Raw genomic sequence first — 17201 nt, 5'->3', positions numbered from 1 at the left:
CTAGCAGCTTTTGTTATTTGACACACAGGTTTCTTCTGTCAAAGCTTTGAGTGGACAATTACTGATCTCTAAGATGCCTTTTGTGAGTTGGTAGGTTGTCATTCAAGCCTTTCTTTCACACTCTGAAAACTATGTCCTGCACATCATGTGGGAAAAAAGCTTTGTTTGGTGCTGGGAATTGCCTAAGCCATGGGAAGGAAGAATCCTTCCAAAAAAGAAAACCAAAGATCACAATCTCCAGAAAAGTTAAAAAAAGGGCGGCTTAGCGCATGAGGCTTCTGCTATGCGGAGTCTAAGGAGGGTCAGATGTATGCAGCCTCATCCTCACGTGCGGATAGGTTATTTCTGTATTTCACTTATGACACCCAGATCGAAATAGAAGAATCTTACCATTGCACCAAGGCTTAACCTCACAGTCTCCAAAAAAGTAGGATACTGGAAATCACCTTTTCAATGGAATGGTGCATTCCAATTTTTCTGGATTCGGGACTCTGTGGATGCCCCAACGAATCTCTTTCTTCCTTAGAATTCATCTTCATGGTTGGTAGCTTTCCTCTCAACCTCAGTTCAAAGATCTAGCTATTCAAGAATAAACTATGCTTCCCTTCAAACAGGCCATTAATGTAGATTCACTCGGATTGGAATCTTGATATCTTTAACCATATGTAGTCATAGGCCAGTGCTATTTTCTTTTTCTTTTTCTTTATAACCTTGATGACTGTATAGGGTAGACATATATTTCTCTATAATCAGTTCTTTTAAGATGTATGGGGCCTTCTGTTTCCTTTGATACTATTAAGGACATCACTTCATTGATTGAAACATCAGTGCCAGCATGATTGCAACTTGTCTAAATAGTGAAAAATGCATTTCGCTTAAAACCACTCTAAAAAATGTGTGCAGATTGTCTTCATTTTTTACTTGGGATGTTACCGGGAGTGAATACTCTAGCACAAGTTCTTTTGTTTGCTGGTTGCTTCCCTGTCAGCATTCCATGTCCCTGCTGGCAGATGGTTCACATCTTAAGTTTTTTATTCTAATAAATTGCAGGAGGAGTGCGCAAAAAACCAGAAACTCCGAAGCTTGACCTGTATATAGTTCTCGCAGATTCATCTCCTTGGGTAATCGAAATATGTTTTGTTTTTTTTTTTTCACCCCATTCGCTGATAAGTTTTGCAGTTTCTGGATTGATAATACGAATCAAGTGTATTTAGATTTTGGAATGAAGGGGACACCTTTGTTGTATTGTATATTTCAAATTTACAGAACTGTATCATGAGTACCAAGATTCTGTAGGTGGCATCATCCCTGTGCTCTGATGCTTCAAATTCATGTGCGAAGTGAGATTATACATAGCTGTTAAGCACAAGATGCAATTACTTTTAGCCACCTAGTGTGTCAGGTTTCCGAATTTATTGCAGGTTGGTGGACAAGAATTTAAGACACAGCAACTGGCAATAGGTCCATTCAATTTGTTGGGGTTTGGTAAAGAGCCTTATCTTCTAGGTTGATAGTCTCATGCGTTGTTTGAGGTCCTGGCTTCCCTATGTTACTCAATTGGGCATTAGCAGCAGCAGCAGCAGCAGCAGGAGGCGGCGGCAAAATATAAGCCCCCAGATTAGGTATTGGAAGCATGCTCCACTGAATGAACTGTTCCTGCTAAGAATGTATATCGTCATCTGTCTGGAGAATCTTGTATCTGTACCAGCCTTGATGCATTATAACTGTGCACTTATGGTGCACTTTACATATACAGGAGCGATCTGGCAATAATGTGGTCAAAGACAGTACATCAGATCAAATGACTGGGGCAAGATGTTTGCACTTTATCCTCCTGTCTCAGGAGAAAATTTTGTGACGGTGTTCTTCGTTGCTAAGCGGTAGATGTGAAAGATGGAGTAAAATTTTCACTGGCATTTAAGCATATTTGATTGAGGAGTGCCGAGCATCTAACCTGTTATTTCCCTTACCTACTGAACAATTTCTGGCCAAAAATAGTATCAGTAGTAAAGTTAATCCAGCAAATGAGAATCCAATGATGGGGAAGGGTGGCCATCTAAGGATAAGGAAGAATCTACATTTAAACGAAAGCTCTGGCGAAGATGAAAGTAAATGAGAGAAATGAATGAGATGACTTCATCCCCCCATCCATCAAAAGCATGGATAGTTTGGCCATCAATTGACCTCGATCTTTAGGCAAGATCCGGATGAAAAGTTAGTCGTCCAGGCCAGGATAAAGTGCATGTACTTTTTGCATTGTGAGGGGGTTTTTGCCATGGTTTACTTTCAGATGAAGACAGATCTAGCACTGCTCATTATTGACCATGCTCTCTCTCTCTCTCTTTTTCTTTTTTTATTTTTTTGACCGTAGTGCCAACTATGTGCAACCCAGGAAGTAGCGCGAACTCCATACTCCAACCAAATGGCGAAGGCTACCTAATTACAACAGCAAGCCTACCTGCCCTGCCGGAGATATTTCGTTATTACTTTGTCCTCTGCGTGGTCAGACCGTTGCCGGCTGCGATGATATTTCGCTACCGCCAACAAGTTGTTCTTGTATCGAGGCCGGCCAAAGACAACACACGTCAAGGCCTCAAAAGAGAAGATGAGAGAGGGGACGTAAAACAGCAAGCAGCCTGGTGGTGGCATCTGGCGTGCGGTGTGTCCACATGTCACCCACCTGGACTCGAATGATGGGCCACATGTATTTGGTTTCGATACGAACGGAGCCGGCATGCCACACCCTTAAAGACAGGCACGTGACAAAAGGGATCCGCGGCCCCACGTCCTGCTAAGCCCGTCTCATCCCCTCCTCATGGATTTGCTCTTGATCCGCAGCTCTGTCATCCCGTCAGAAACCAACGTGTTGTTTCCGCATTGATCTGCATTTCAAAAAGTTCTGGGGACCAAGATGGAGAACGAATTTAGCAGGCTGCCACTGTGAAACCCAACACGAGTCCATAGTCCTAATTGGTTTGGACCATGGACTAGACCCGGGTTTACGTACGTAATTGGAAAAGGGCCATCTTCGTTTATAAAATGTGCCTCCTCTATCGCTCCGGCTTTCGAAAGATTCTATCCAAAGTTGGTGTTGTTGGGATCCGACCCATAAGGGCATGCATCTCTTCTAGGTATAGGTTGGTTTGGGTAAACGGCTTTCTGATCCCCATTCCTTCACGAAATGTTTCCTAATTTACTAATCTAGCTAGGAGGCTGCCTTCCTGTGGATCCGTCCAATTAAAGGACAATACATCTGCATTTCAAAAAACCGTTCGTCTCCTTTCATCGAGAAGAGAATCGCGTTGCGTGGGCGGGACCATGCCACACATGTCGCTTCCGCTGTCCGGTAGCACCATAATTTGAAATTGGAAATCCTCTAAAAATCTCTCCCCTTCTCTAATTTTCCCTTCTTAAAGAGCCCAAGACAAAGGCACAAACGATGACGTTTTGTTTGCATGCGCTCCTTGGACGCGCGCCCACACCCCTTTCGTCGCATTTGATTGGATGCGATCCCTAGGTCCTCCTTATTCGCCTTGCTCGATCGCCACCTCGTCTCTCGGAACTCCCCCAAGAACTCCACTATCATCTCCTCCAAAAAAAAAAGGAAAAAAAAGAAGAAGAAAAAACTCCACTATCGACTCCTGTTTCCACATTCATCAGTGCTCTCTCACTCCTGCTCTTATGATGCACGCACATGATCATCCTCCCTCGAAGCCAAGTTGTTAATTGCTGCAATCCTCCCATTCCTCTTTGGAAAGCTTGATCGACGCAAGAGCGTTGTTAAAGAGTTTTCGCTTGAGGCTGAGGTACTCCGGCCACGTCACGGTCCGGTAGGCCGGGCCCTGGCCTGGGCCGACGAGCTTATCAACGGGCGACACTCCGACGTGGGCCGGGGGGCCGCATATATACGCCGCCGAGAGACGGTGGCGCGTCCGGTTGACGACGGCCCGGTGCAGGACGGTCCGGAATTGGCCGTTGGAGAGGATGTGAGAGAGGTCGCCGACGTTGACGACGAGGGCGCCGGGAAGGGGAGGCACCGTCACCCACCTTGCCGGGTCGGGCCGCAGGACTTGGAGACCGCTCGTGCTGCTCTGGTACAGCACGGTGAGGAGGCTGGAGTCGGTGTGGGCGGCGAGGCCCATTGCACGGTCTGGCTCGGGGCAGGCCGGGTAGGAGTTGAGCTGCAGCACGGCGGACAAGTCTCCCGAGTCCCTTACGGGGCCGGCCCAACTGATGTCCTCCTCCGTGAGGCCCAGCGAGAGAAGCATCAGGTGCATCAACCTCCCGGCCAGCTCCTTCATCACCTCCTTGTACTCCTCCATGACATCACTGCCATGATGAAAACATGCATGTATGCCAAGTAAAGCCTGGATTAATTTTCGGGTGCGCTATCTCGCTAGCTAGCAGGACGTGTATATCTAGTAATAATAATAATGATAATAATAATAATAATATATGCATGCATGGTGGGAGTTGTGCACGTACCAGAATCCACCGGAGTCCTTGGGCCAGAGCTTGCGCGCATGCTCGAGGGGGGAGCCGGTGATGGTGAAGCCCTCGGACCACATGAACTTGGAGAAGAAAGAAGAGATGGGTGCGAGGCCGTAGCCAGAGATGTTACCGGGAGAACGAGCGGCCTTGAGCTTCTGATGGGTGGGGAGGGAGAAGAGTCGCCGGATTTGGTACTCGAGGCGATCTAGGAGGTCCGAAGATATGCCGTGTCCAGTGACTTGGAAGGCGCCCCACTCCTCGCAGGCCCGGCCCACGAGCAGAACGGCGTCGGGGCTGGCAAGGTCGACCACGGGCACCGAGTCGGGCCCGGACGGCTCGACGGACGGGTGGTCATGGAGGCCAGGCCATGCGTGCGAGTCTGGGACCTCACGGACGGACTCGAACTCGAAGTAGCGAGGGTGGTGGAGGCGGAGGGTACGGAAGGACTCGTCGGAGACCGAAGGCATGGTGGGTGGTCACTGGTCACTGGTCAGGGAGGAGTGGTGGAAGGGAGAGTGAAGAGAGGATGGTTTTATAGGTACGAGCGCGAATTGTGAGGGGGCTTCGCATTCCAACTGGTAGGGCAGTTATAGAGGAATTGCTAAAGCGTTAACCAACCATGGTAATGCGATAAGACAAAAAGGGGTAGATAATTAGTTGAGGAGATTGTCAGTTAAAAGGCCAAACGGGGCATGGCAAGGAAATTTTTTTGGGTGGTAATAGTGTAATCCCCGGCAGTCTTCCGGGCTTGACCGCTCCATGACTCGTTTGGTTTTGGTTCCCAGGAAGAGGGGAGATAAAAAATAAACATAAAAAAGAAGGAAAAAAATATATTTATATTGGATTAAAATTTTAAAAAAGAAAGAAAAAACCAAACGAGTCCTTGGTGATGTAAATTTTGGGGTAACATGAAGAGCGCGACATCCGCCATGCCCATTGGAGCTGAAAGTTTGGAGTTATTCCAATTGCATTAAAATATAAAAACAATAAAAGACTCAAAAAGAAAAGACACCGCTAAATTTCAAGTACTCTTTTCACGGTACCTTCCATTCTTGTATGTTAGTCTCGTTGGGCATCGTTTAAGAGTGTGGGGGTTAAAGACCTTAATTTAGTTTAAGGGAAGGATGAGAAGTATAGGTCAGAGAACCGTGACTTGTGGTGCTTATCTTCTACCTCTTGAGGAATATACTGTTATCCGAGGGAAATGTGTTCATGCATCACGCAGGCTTGTCTGTTCTTGTTTCTCTTTGTTACGGGGGCAGCAGAGCGAGACATTACAACCACATTCATTGGCCGAAACTAATCCGTGGGCCAACACATGATCTCCACATTGCCTCTCTGAACCTTCGTAATCGCCAATCAGAATACAATATCTCCAAGATCACCTTTTTGCGGAAGTATAGGAGGGGGGCTAAAGCCCCACCAAATAATGTTGCTACCGTGTCTCCAAAGCTCACCTCTTGAGGAATTGAAACCCATCACCGGGAGCGACCCATCGAGTAGGATTTGCCAACAGCTATTGCTCGATTACAAGTTTTTTCCTGCCTTTTTTTGCCCTCTGTAGTCCAGAATCGCCCATCCCCTTCATGAATCAAGACCCATCACGGACGGCACTCCCGATGAGCCCTGGTTCGGATCCGACACAAATCATGATGCTGTGACGCAGTAAAATCAAGTCACCGGGGCCCAGCAACGCTGACTCCCATCAAATAAAATCCAACGCGAGCCCTAATTGCTGCCAGTCCACAACTACTTTGTCATCTCATCTGTCGCCATGCTATCAAGCAAGACTACGCTCGAATGGACTTGATTAGATATCAGTCTAATTCAAGCAGTTAATAGCCCGGCTGGAAGGACGCGACTGAGCCTAACGCAAGCTCGAACGCTCCAATAATATGAGCCAAGGTCACACAACCTTTGGCTCGCAGGCGGACAGGCAACATCAATTCCCTCAGATGGGACATTACTCGTCAGTGGCCAAGTTCAACTCCTCAAAAATTAGGCAGATGCCAACCGCCATCGACAATCACAAGCAGTCTTCTTCTTTTTTTGGCACATAATCACAAGCAGTCATCGTGGGCATCGTGCATCGCTAAAACTAATCTTCTGATTAGCTTTGGCGCGAGTCTTGTTCAACAGTATATATAATATGCAACATTCTTGCATATTATCTTTCTAAAGAAAGAGCCATTTGTGGAAGTATAGCAACTAAGGAGGAGAATGCATGAGAATATGAGTTGGGATGGTGCCAGAGTGCGTGAAGATGGGTATTCAGTGGCCGTAGTGTCCTCTAGCGGGGGTGTCAGTGGATAGCCTTGAGGGATGCAGACAAAGTAATGAAACATGGGAGTGCCTGGCGAGATAAGGAACAAAAGTAGGGAAGAGAAAGAATACCCATCCTCATGGGAGTGATTGGCGAGATAAGGAGGGAGGGGGGAGGCGAAAGAATAGTATAAAAAAAAAAAAGAAAGAAAAAGAAAAAAAGAGGGGGAGGGGGGGGGGGGAGGGATTGTGAGAACCATTAATTCTGTCCTCAACCATGTATCTCCAAAGGAGAGAGTGATACAAAGGCTTGTCATGTGGCCCTGTCCACAAGTAGAAAAACATACATATCATGAGGCATTTAGACAGCTGGTTCGCCTGTCCCAGTATCGCTGCCCTCCAAAAGAGGGCCCCTACCCCACCCTTGAGAACATGGACAAACAGCCGCTGGCCTTTTCCTTCGTCCATCTCTCTCTTGCCTCGTTGGAAATGGTGCAGCTTCTCTAGAATCTCTTTAATAAGGCCCAGGTGGGACTCTGCAGAGCTTCGGGACCCACGCATCACAGTAGGGTTGTTTTGTCGCTTGTCTTGATGTGGAGGACCCGGTCATCCCCTTTGTGGTGTATGTTCTGTCATCTCTGGGAAGGGGAGAACTACTTTGTCCCACCATGAGATGGAAAGCTTTCCATTGCCATCCTAGGTTTCAAGCTGAGCCTAAGATCTCATCATCTTCCGTGATGACTTGTTTTATTCCCAGCAAAAAGGCTCTTACAACCCTAAGCACGTGTAATTGATATACAGCTTGCAGGAAATCCCGATCAACTACCTGCTTATATCCAATCTTCATTCTTTCCAGCCACCATTTAATGATTTAAACTGCTCGTATTCTGTACAAAATATCACTTGACTAGCATGCGCTCACTTCTTTCTACCTAGGAGAACATGCCTATAATATGTCGAACATCCTCTCGGAAGGCCTAAATATTGTAGACACACAAGTAGCAAGCCTAGCTGCAAACAGAGGAGCAGCTTCCACTCACCAAACTTCCAGCACCCAAAACTAGCAGTTGACCATGGCCTACAACGGCCCTCCAGTTTAATCTTTCATTAACGCAGACCAACCTCAATTTCTTCCCTGTTTTGTCATATCTCTGCCATTTCCATGTTCCTTCAGTTGCATCCATGATGTTCTTCAAATATCCTTCATGGGAATCATATGCTTAAAAATCCAGCCTCTAATTACTCTCTTGTTTCCACCGAAGACAAACTTAGTATAATGTTTCATAAACACCACGATCATTGCTCGCTTACCTATTTCTTTCTGATCTCTGTAGGAACCCATAATGCAGGGCCCCTTTGTGTGAAAGATCCAGATTGACTGATGTCCGTAAGTTTTATGCATTCTCAAGTTTCATTTTATATTATATAATTTAATTTTTCTGACTGAATTTTAGACAAATCTTGGGAGTAAAAAGTACATTCACCAATTAGAGAACAGCTAGAAAGAGTAAGAAATTGATAAACAGTACTTAATGTTGCATGCCTTCAAAAATTCACCATAGTATTACAATATATGCTAAGAAGACCAGCATGATATGCTTACCGTATCTCGTACTAATAAGATATAAAGGTTTTCAGCAAAAAAAAAAAAGATATAAAGGTTTACAGTATAGAGAAAATCAAATCTGATGTATTGCAAAATCCTGTAGATACCTAGATATTTATGGAAAGTTGAAGAGGTCTGTCGCTAATGGCTATAACTCTGCATTATTTTCTATGCACGAAAGTTATGTCTTTGGGCACAAGAAACAGGCATCCTGATATCTTTCATGAAAGCTAAATAGCTTCTTAATATCTCAGGAATTTGGTCGACTGTTAAGGGTGCTAGACGTTGATATTTTTTGCTAGTGCTGTGATAGTATATGCTAGTTTGGAACTTTTTTAGATGTCAAATGGCATACCATAGGCTATAGACACATTGCAGAAGGCTTGTTCTTTAGAAATCAATACATTATTGCGTTATAAATTTCCAAGTAAATTGTTCTGGCTGATATATTTTTCTTCTTGCTTTGTTGAAGTATAAACCATTTTTATCCTACTCAAAGTTTGTAGTACTGACCCATACCAAGCGGTTCAGTGCATACCATACCATAATGACCCAATATGAAACTAGTACGGTATAATAGGGTCTCAGTACATCCACATGCCAAGCCACATGATATAGTTGCTGTGCCAACTCCAGCAGCTTACCATATGTCAGTACAGGAATGCACCATACCTATCCAACTCATATTGATAAGCGATAGGTATAAATTCCACTGCCAAGATTAAAAATCTTGACTTTAATTTACACATAACCTATAGTCTTTCTCGGCTTCCTGTTATCAGTCAATCCTCCAAAATTATTCAAGCCAAATCCACTAGCCCCCCCAAAGAAAGAGTCAGATAACTGCAAACCATCAATTCCTATGATAAAAATGCAGTGTCCCAACTACGACAAGGAAGAAAAATTCTAGAAGCATTGCTAACCGCGGCACTTGTGTCCGTCTTAAGCTTCTCTTGCAAGCAATCCATAAAAACAATGAAGAACTTGAACCCCACTCATGATAACTATTATACTCATCTAACCAAGGTCCACCGAACTAGTACCGGAACCTGTACTGGTCGGCGCCCGGTATGGTTCGGTACCAGTTCCGTACCGAACCAAACCGGTAGGGCGTGCCAGTTCACGAACCAACATGCCCTTTTTTTTTAGTTTTCAAAAAAATTTAATTAGTAATCATTCTTTTTGAACTTTTTCAATGAATTTAAATCTAATTTGATTTTTTGATTTTTGGATTTTTTTGATATTTCTTTGATCCCGGTTTAACCTAAATGATACATCGTATTGCTTTAAAATGATACAAGTCATAAAATAAGCAATATAAAATATTTTCAAACCAAGTAGTGACATAAAAATCAAAAAATAATACAATCAATTATATACATTTAAAGTCCAACATACATACCAATATCTAAATCGGGTTGAGTGGCAATGCCTCGTAGATATCCGGATCATCAGCATAGTCAAAAGGCACATCAGCCCACACATCTAACCAAGCGGTATTGTAGTCTTGTACGTTGATCCCATAAGGAACGTACGCCGGATTATAAGCACTCTCGAATCTCTCGCTAAAGCTCTGACTCTGAGAGGTGTCCTCTAGTTGATAATACAACTATAGATTTTTTGGAAGGAGAAGCGACGAAGCCGCTTTCAAATTACATTGGGAAGGCCTTCTCGGGCCTTTCCAACGCCACCTGATGCCTTTAAAAGTGGTCCATACCCAACCTGGTTCGCACCAAGTCGGCACCGAACCGGCCGATTCTGGTTGGTCCAATATCGGCTACGGCTGGTAGGGACTGGAACCGAATATGAATGACGAACCGACCCGGTTTCGCACCAGGTCGGTTCAGTACTGCCTGAACAGGGCGATTCGGCCTAGTTCGATAGACCTTGCATCCAACACTATCAGTGGTTGACTACAACGTTCAGCAAATATGGTGTATTAAGATATTCCGCTATTACAATTACTGAAGACATAATTTACCTTACAAGATTTAGCATATATGTCATATATTAACAAGATTACACAATTAGAGTATCTCTTAATAGTCTGATTCGCTTTGCTTTGTTCTTGAAAATATATTACTCACAACAAGCTAGTTTAAACTAGTAAAAATTGTTGGCCCCCCTGCCTCTCCATGAATGTAAAGAAAAAATAAGGAACATAAACACCCAGAGAAAGAGAGAGAGCTGGAAGCACATGCATTTACACAATAACAGGGCAAATAGTCAATAAAATCTGGGCATATACCAATAAAATTAAAGGAAAAAATGATAAATTAGAAGACAAAGAAATAGAGAGCACTATACTTGGGGAAGTAATTATACTGTACAAAAGAGCGACAAGTGGTGTGTGGGAGAAGAGGCTTGCAATTTAGTTGAAGAGAAATGGGTATCCATAACACCTAAAGTTAGCAATCATATAGACAAATTAAGAGCTCATTAAAGTTTCAGAGATAACCAAGCAATAAGACATAGGCATGCATCATAGAGAAATCCGAACAGAAGTTTGAAAAAGAGAGGCTATGCAAGATCATTCAAAAATGTTACTGAATAACCACACAAGATGAAGGAGCACAAACAGAAGAAACAAAGAGAATTTATACAAAAGGCAAGGTGGAAAAAGAAAACACAAGCAACAAATATACAAGATTAGTCTACATGTGAAAAGATAAGATACCCACCATCATATTTGATCATCACCAAGCAATATGCTTAAAATCCCTACCACCATACAGAAAACACAACTGAAGGATGAAGCTTGCCATTCTAGCATCTATTTTTCTCTGGAACAACACCCTTGCCCAAAGTGTAAATCCTCCATAACAATCTACAACATGATGGAAATTATTTGTGCCACAGAATAGTAGAAGATTAATGCAGTTACCATTTATTGCCATTTAATCTGATATCCATCAGATGGTCTCACAAATTAAAAATCAAGAATAGAAAATCAATCCATTTACACAAGTTACAGGTACTAGCTATGAATATACCTTGATATCTTCTGGCGTCTGCATAGGTGACAGATATGAGCTTAGCATATATCACTATGAGATGAAAGTGAATAGGCTCTGCCTAATCTGTTTCTCAAAAACAAGAGAGATATTATGAGACAAATGAGCACCAAGAGAAACAACTTAAAAATAAATAATTTGGGAGAGAGATCATCAGTTGACTAGGCAAGCAAAAAATATAACTCGAAAAAAACAAAAGGCAGTATGTTTTATTAATCAGTGTATCATACTACACCAGAAACCAAAAGGCCTAATCAATTGTAATTGCCATGGAACCTGTTTTAGATTAGTAATATTACCCCTTTTACTAGTTGCAGATTTAATTTAACTTTTCCTATTTCAAACATAATAATATGCCCCAAGAATAGTATCAAATCAAGTATTTCATGCTTCTGGTTTGTGCATCATATCTAGAGTTGTGCATGTGCAATGCATGTGCCTTTTTTTTTTCAGTAATTGATGCCCGTCCGCCTAGGCAAGGAGAAGAAAGCGTGCGAAGGGAGGAAAAACTAATACAGTGGAAGCATAGAGAGGTGAGGATTTTTTTTTTTTCAATTAAGGTGGGACCCGACTTTCCATGTAGCTGGACTTTCTATGACTAAATTGCCCCTCTTTGGGTTCCAATACCAAAAAGAGAAATAATATGTTTCAAAAAATCCAGAAATACTCTTTAGATTCATATCCTAGAAAGTAGAAAGTAAGTTTTCTCTTTTCTACTGAAGTATCAAATCCCAAATTTATCTCCGAACCCTGAGCCCTCAGATTCCCCCTCTCCCTTCCCTCCAAATTTTATATTTTCCTCTCACATTGCCCACTCTTCTCAAGCCAAGTGCATGGCAATGCTGAGCACTAGATTAAATAAAAAGTAAAATCACCGTATCTGAAAAATCAAGAAAAAATAATATCTAGATCTGAAAAAAAAACATAAAAGAACAATGAAACATCCTTACAAATTGTTAAAAGAAAAAAAGTAGCAACCCATCGAAATATCCAAGCAACCAAGAAACCAGAATATACCAAACTAAAAATCAGGATATTTATTTGTAAAAAGAATTTTCTAAAAGGCCTACCCTATCTAGGACAAAAGGAAAATCACCATATGTGAAATAATCAAAATCTAATCAAGAATGAAAGCCTAATTAGTTCTAAAAAAAGGTTAAAAGTATAAGAATTTCTACATATAGAAGAGACAGATATCATACATTATTAAAAGGAGACACAACGCGAATAATAGAATGCTGTCAAAAGACAATAACATATTTAAGACACTAATCAGAAGTTACTAAAAATTAAAAAAATAATATTTATTAAAAGATTTCAAGAAAGGCCTGCCCTGTACAAGAAAGGGAAAATCACCATACTCAATATAATAAAAAAATCAAAAGAAGAAGGCGAGAAGATTCCAATAGTCTTAAACATAAAACTAACTGGAAAGAGACAAGATAAAAGAGAGAACAAGAACTGCAGATCTGAAAGAGACAAAAGCACATATATTGTTCCTAGAGCAAACAAACATACCAATAGGCTATCATTGAAAGGCTTAAACTCATCAAGAGAAAATGTTCAGACTGCTCGAATCATACGTCTAAAAGAGACTTGTAACATAAGTTTTTCAACAGCTCGTTCAGATTGCTCGAATTTATAACCAACCAAGAGCTGTTAAAGAATACAAAATCCATATGGTTAGGATAAGATTTCGTCAAAAGGTTTATAAGAGAAAAATGGAAAATCATCATATCTGTAATTTAAAGAATTGAAATCAAGAAAGAAAGATGAACTAGTTCCAAGTATGAATTACAAATCTAAGGACAACAAATAGCACATTATATATTAATCAAACTTGAAGAAATAAAAGCAATAATAAGTTATCATCAATAGGACTTAAGTTATCAACACTAGAATCCTGTACATGCATCCTACATGCACGTTCTTTGCACCTCTATCTATTGCCTCTCTAATTATAGAGATGGATATAATTTTTTACACAAGAGAGAGAGAGAGAGTGAATGCTTTCTATTTACAATGCTACTTTTATCCATTTCTTCTCTAATTATAGAGGATTAGTTTTAACTAAGAAGAGTTTCGGATCTATAAGAATTCCAATTAAAGAAGGATAGAAAGATTTTTTTTCATGGGCGTTGTGCCCGAGGTGCAGATGGGAAAGAGATTAGAGAGCACCATATTATGTTTATGGATTGGAGCCCTTAGTGTATGCAGATTGGGAGGCATATAGCTTGAGGCTCTAAGGCTGAAGATGTGAATAGGTGTGCAAATGGGTCGGATCGGGCTGGGTCATGAGTGACCCCGACCCAACCCGGTTTTTTGTTCGGGTCTTAATTTTGGACCTAGACTCAACCCAATAGAAGATCGGGTCAGTCCACCGCTACAATTTTTGACCCAATGAGTCATTCGAGTCGGGTCGGGTCCATGTATAACCCGGATCCAACCTAAAAAATTCGGGTCCAGTTCGGATTCGGATTGGGTCAACCCATCCATAGCTTCAGAACTTGTTTGCACCTCTGTGGGCTGCGGCCCGCAGGCCCAAATATTTTTACATATTTGGATCGGGTCGGGGCCAGGCGTGTCGTAGGATTGAAAATCCAAAATTATCCAAATTTCAAATAGGTCGGGTCGGGTCTGAATTCAGTAAAATCAGACCCGACCCCAAAAAAAAAAAGAAACGGGTTCAATTTTAGGATCCGACCCGACCCAACCCTACCGGTTCTCCAAAACAGGTCGGGTCGGGTCGGGTCACAGATCGACCCGACCCATTTGCAGCCTTAGATGCAAAGCTGGCCTCAAGCCTTTCCTGTTATATTAGTAGATATTTATAACACCAACTGGAAGGTATTATATGATAAAAGATCTCTATTGTCATGAAAAGATTATATAAAAGACTTGTGCTATACAAGAAACAGGCAAATCACATTATCCATAGAGTTAAAATCAAGAAACATTAACTTTCTTGAAGAAAGTTGTAAGAAACTAGAACTACAGATCTCGATGAGATAAAACAAAACATAAACTTTCAGAAAAATAATATAATAATAATAGGTGATGATCAAAATGCTTGGACTTACTTCACATTCAAGAAACACCATATAAATAGAATTGAAATCAAGAAAGATTAACTTGTTTCAAGAAACCTAGAAGAAACTAGAACTACACACTAAAAGAGACAAATAACATATACTTTTAAGAAACAAAAAACATTAATAATAGGCTATATGACTAATATGTTTGAACTTGCATCACATTCAAGAAACCATCTAGAAACATACAATGAATAAAAGATTTTTGTACTTACAACAAGATTTTACCAAAGGCCCAGTCTAGAAATCTAAAAGAGCCAAATAACATACACTACTAATAGAACAAACAACACCAATAAATGGCTATCACTAAAGGCTTGAAGTTATCAATATAATTGAAACACTAAAAAGAAGGTAGTGAAACATAAAAATATTAAATCTTTTCTGATACAAGATAAAGAAAAAAATACTTTTATATTAATAATTGAAATCAAGAAAGATTTGCTGGTTTTAAGAAACTGATAGGAACAAAAATTGAACAACTAAAACCAATAGCAAGCCATCACCAAAATGCACAAACTTGTCAAATTATTCAAGGTGCCAACAAGAAGTTGTTAAAGAACAAAAGGTTCACACAATTAAAAGAAGTTTTCATTTAAAAGCCTACTCTATAAAAAAATGTAACAACAGAAAATCAGAACTAAGAAAGTAAGACTAGGTGCTTCATATATATATCAACCCTTACAAATCCAAAAGATGCATAACATGCAATACCATAGACCAAATATAATTAATAGTAGAAAGTTACAAGATATTCAAGACAACAATCAACAATTTCAGAAACATTTCATAACAAAATTATCTTGTATACGAAGACTAATTTTTAAGATATTTTATAAAAATAAGAATTACACATCTGAAAGAGACAAAGAAGATAAACTATTAAAAGAACAAAAAAAAAAAACCAACACCTGGCCATCGTTAAAAGAATTTGAATTTGTCAAAATAGTCAAGAAACCAAGTAGATACAAAAGAATCAAAAATTCATATCATTGTCAAAAGATTTCATTTAAAATCTTGTTTTATGAGAAAAACGAAAAAGCATCATATCTGGAACATACAAAATCGAAATCCAGGAAGAAATACTTGATGGTTGTTAGAAAAAACTAGAAAAAGGAATTGTATGTCCAAAAGAGATGAATAACTTATATGTTTTAAAGAATATACAAAGGTAATAATAGACTATCATCAAAAATCTGCCAATGAATACAGTTATCACAAAAAGTTTTCATGAAATCTCACAAGTCGAAAAAGCAACATACCTAAAATCAAGAAACAAAGTCAAGCTGGTTATATTTAAAAATACATATATTAAGACAAGCAAGAACTGGAACTCCGGAAGAGATGAATGGCATATGTATTTTAAAATCACACAGAGAACTGAAGAGAATCTCTCTGATAATTTGTTTGAAAAATCAATCAAAACTAAACCAAAATAGAAAAGCACATAAAAGAAAAATAAATACTGAAATATGTAGAGCAACAGTTAAATCCAACCCAAAAGAAAAGTAAAACAGGAAACACATCCGTTATAGAACGTATATTGAAACAAAGAAACCCGAATAAAACCCAAGAAAACCAAACTAATGGCAGCCAAATAGACACCAAACAATGCGATTGCTAACTGAATCAAGACAGTCTTTCGTGTCCAAGTAACTATACGGCCAACACGATCGTACAGAACCGAATCGCAGCAGAACCCAAATCCACAACGACGATATTAAGAAATAGAGACAAGGAAGTCAAGAAGACGTACTGAAACGCAGATTAGAGAGTTCCGACATCCTTGCCTCGTTTTCCGCCGGAGCCGGAGCCAGAGCCGAAGCCGAAGCCTTCCCCACGACCTCCTCTTCAGAAGCTCTCTGTTCCTCCCCTCCTCTTCTTCCAGACATCAAGCAGGAGGGACGGAGTCTTGGCAGCTCGAGCCCAAGAAGTCGTGAAAGATTGACTTCCGTCGATCCGCACGACCGCCATTATCCCACCCCTTTTCTCCATCTATTATTCCCCATTTCTTTGGTAGGTCGTCAAAGAAACCCTTCAGCCTCCTCTTATGCCGCTGCCATTCGAGGAGAGAGACCTTGGAGCCCTGAAGCATTAGAGGACTAAATAAAGATGGGCAACGGAGGAGAGGAGGCCGCTGCGTCGCGGATCTTCCCGGAGGCGAGCTGTACCCTAAAATGCGTTGACTGACTCGCTTGTTCACGTACTCACGATGGCGGCGATGCGCCTTGCTTCTACCTTTTCTTCAGCGCTCGCTCCTTTACCATCTTAAAATGGTGCTTTTGCGGCATCAGACTTCGCGTCTCGGAGGTTCCATCGGCCTGTCATACGAATCACGCAACGACGAGACACAACCTACTCCTGAAAGTTATTGGAAGGTGGTCCGATGGGGTGTATTTAACTCATCATTTGGTTCCAGTCGTCCTAATCAACGCTAGCCTTGGTAGGACTGGCTTGACCAACTAATAATGCCAATAAGAGGATTTAAACACTCCAGTGTAGCAGAAAGACCTCACGGGCTTTTGACACAAAAACATTTCAGCAAGGTTTCGGCGAAACAAGAAAAGCACTTGACATTCTTGCAAGCAATGATTGTTGCTGTTCTTGTCAGGTGAGTCGATGGTGATCAACAAGAACGAAGGCAAAAATTTCTGCTGCAAACCCAGCACTTCTTGGAAGATATCGTTCACCATAGATTACAACAACAATAAAAAATAAAAAAAAAAAACTCGGGGA

At 41.1% G+C, this 17201-nt stretch overlaps 2 protein-coding genes and 1 long non-coding RNA gene across 14 annotated transcripts in view; 1 reads left to right on the top strand and 2 right to left on the bottom strand.

Annotated features, from left to right (window-relative positions):
- The window catches only part of LOC103717445 (paramyosin-like protein), a 31850-nt gene extending 30461 nt beyond the window's left edge, over nucleotides 1–1389 (top strand). For all 12 annotated transcript variants that reach the window (XR_003387573.4, XM_088722831.2, XM_088722835.2 and 9 more), the window contains one exon: nucleotides 1051–1389. Coding sequence is in view for 11 of the 12 variants with exons in the window: in XM_088722831.2 (XP_088578957.2) it covers nucleotides 1051–1098 (48 nt within the window). In the remaining variant the exon portion in view is untranslated. The remainder of the gene's footprint in view (nucleotides 1–1050) is intronic.
- Nucleotides 1390–3584: 2195 nt separating this feature from the next.
- Nucleotides 3585–5087, bottom strand: GA3OX1 (gibberellin 3-oxidase 1). The gene is made up of 2 exons (XM_008805845.6): nucleotides 4486–5087; nucleotides 3585–4329 (listed from the first exon to the last, which is right to left on the bottom strand). Exons 1-2 carry the CDS (start codon nucleotides 4956–4958, stop codon nucleotides 3723–3725), a joined length of 1080 nt encoding a protein of 359 aa, XP_008804067.4. The 5' UTR covers nucleotides 4959–5087; the 3' UTR covers nucleotides 3585–3722.
- Nucleotides 5088–11220: 6133 nt separating this feature from the next.
- LOC148703623 (uncharacterized) lies at nucleotides 11221–16361 on the bottom strand. The gene is made up of 2 exons (XR_015987626.2): nucleotides 16222–16361; nucleotides 11221–11439 (listed from the first exon to the last, which is right to left on the bottom strand). It is a non-coding gene; the product is annotated as an uncharacterized LOC148703623 (long non-coding RNA).
- Between the last annotated feature and the right edge of the window lie 840 nt (nucleotides 16362–17201).

Source organism: Phoenix dactylifera, chromosome 5 (genome assembly GCF_051530095.1).
Source record: "Phoenix dactylifera cultivar Ajwa chromosome 5, Ajwa_hap1_PhDact_Kaust_v1.1, whole genome shotgun sequence".
Taxonomy (NCBI): domain Eukaryota; kingdom Viridiplantae; phylum Streptophyta; class Magnoliopsida; order Arecales; family Arecaceae; genus Phoenix; species Phoenix dactylifera.
The sequence above is the reverse complement of the archived record's forward strand: the minus strand, read 5'-3'. Positions and strand labels throughout refer to the sequence as shown.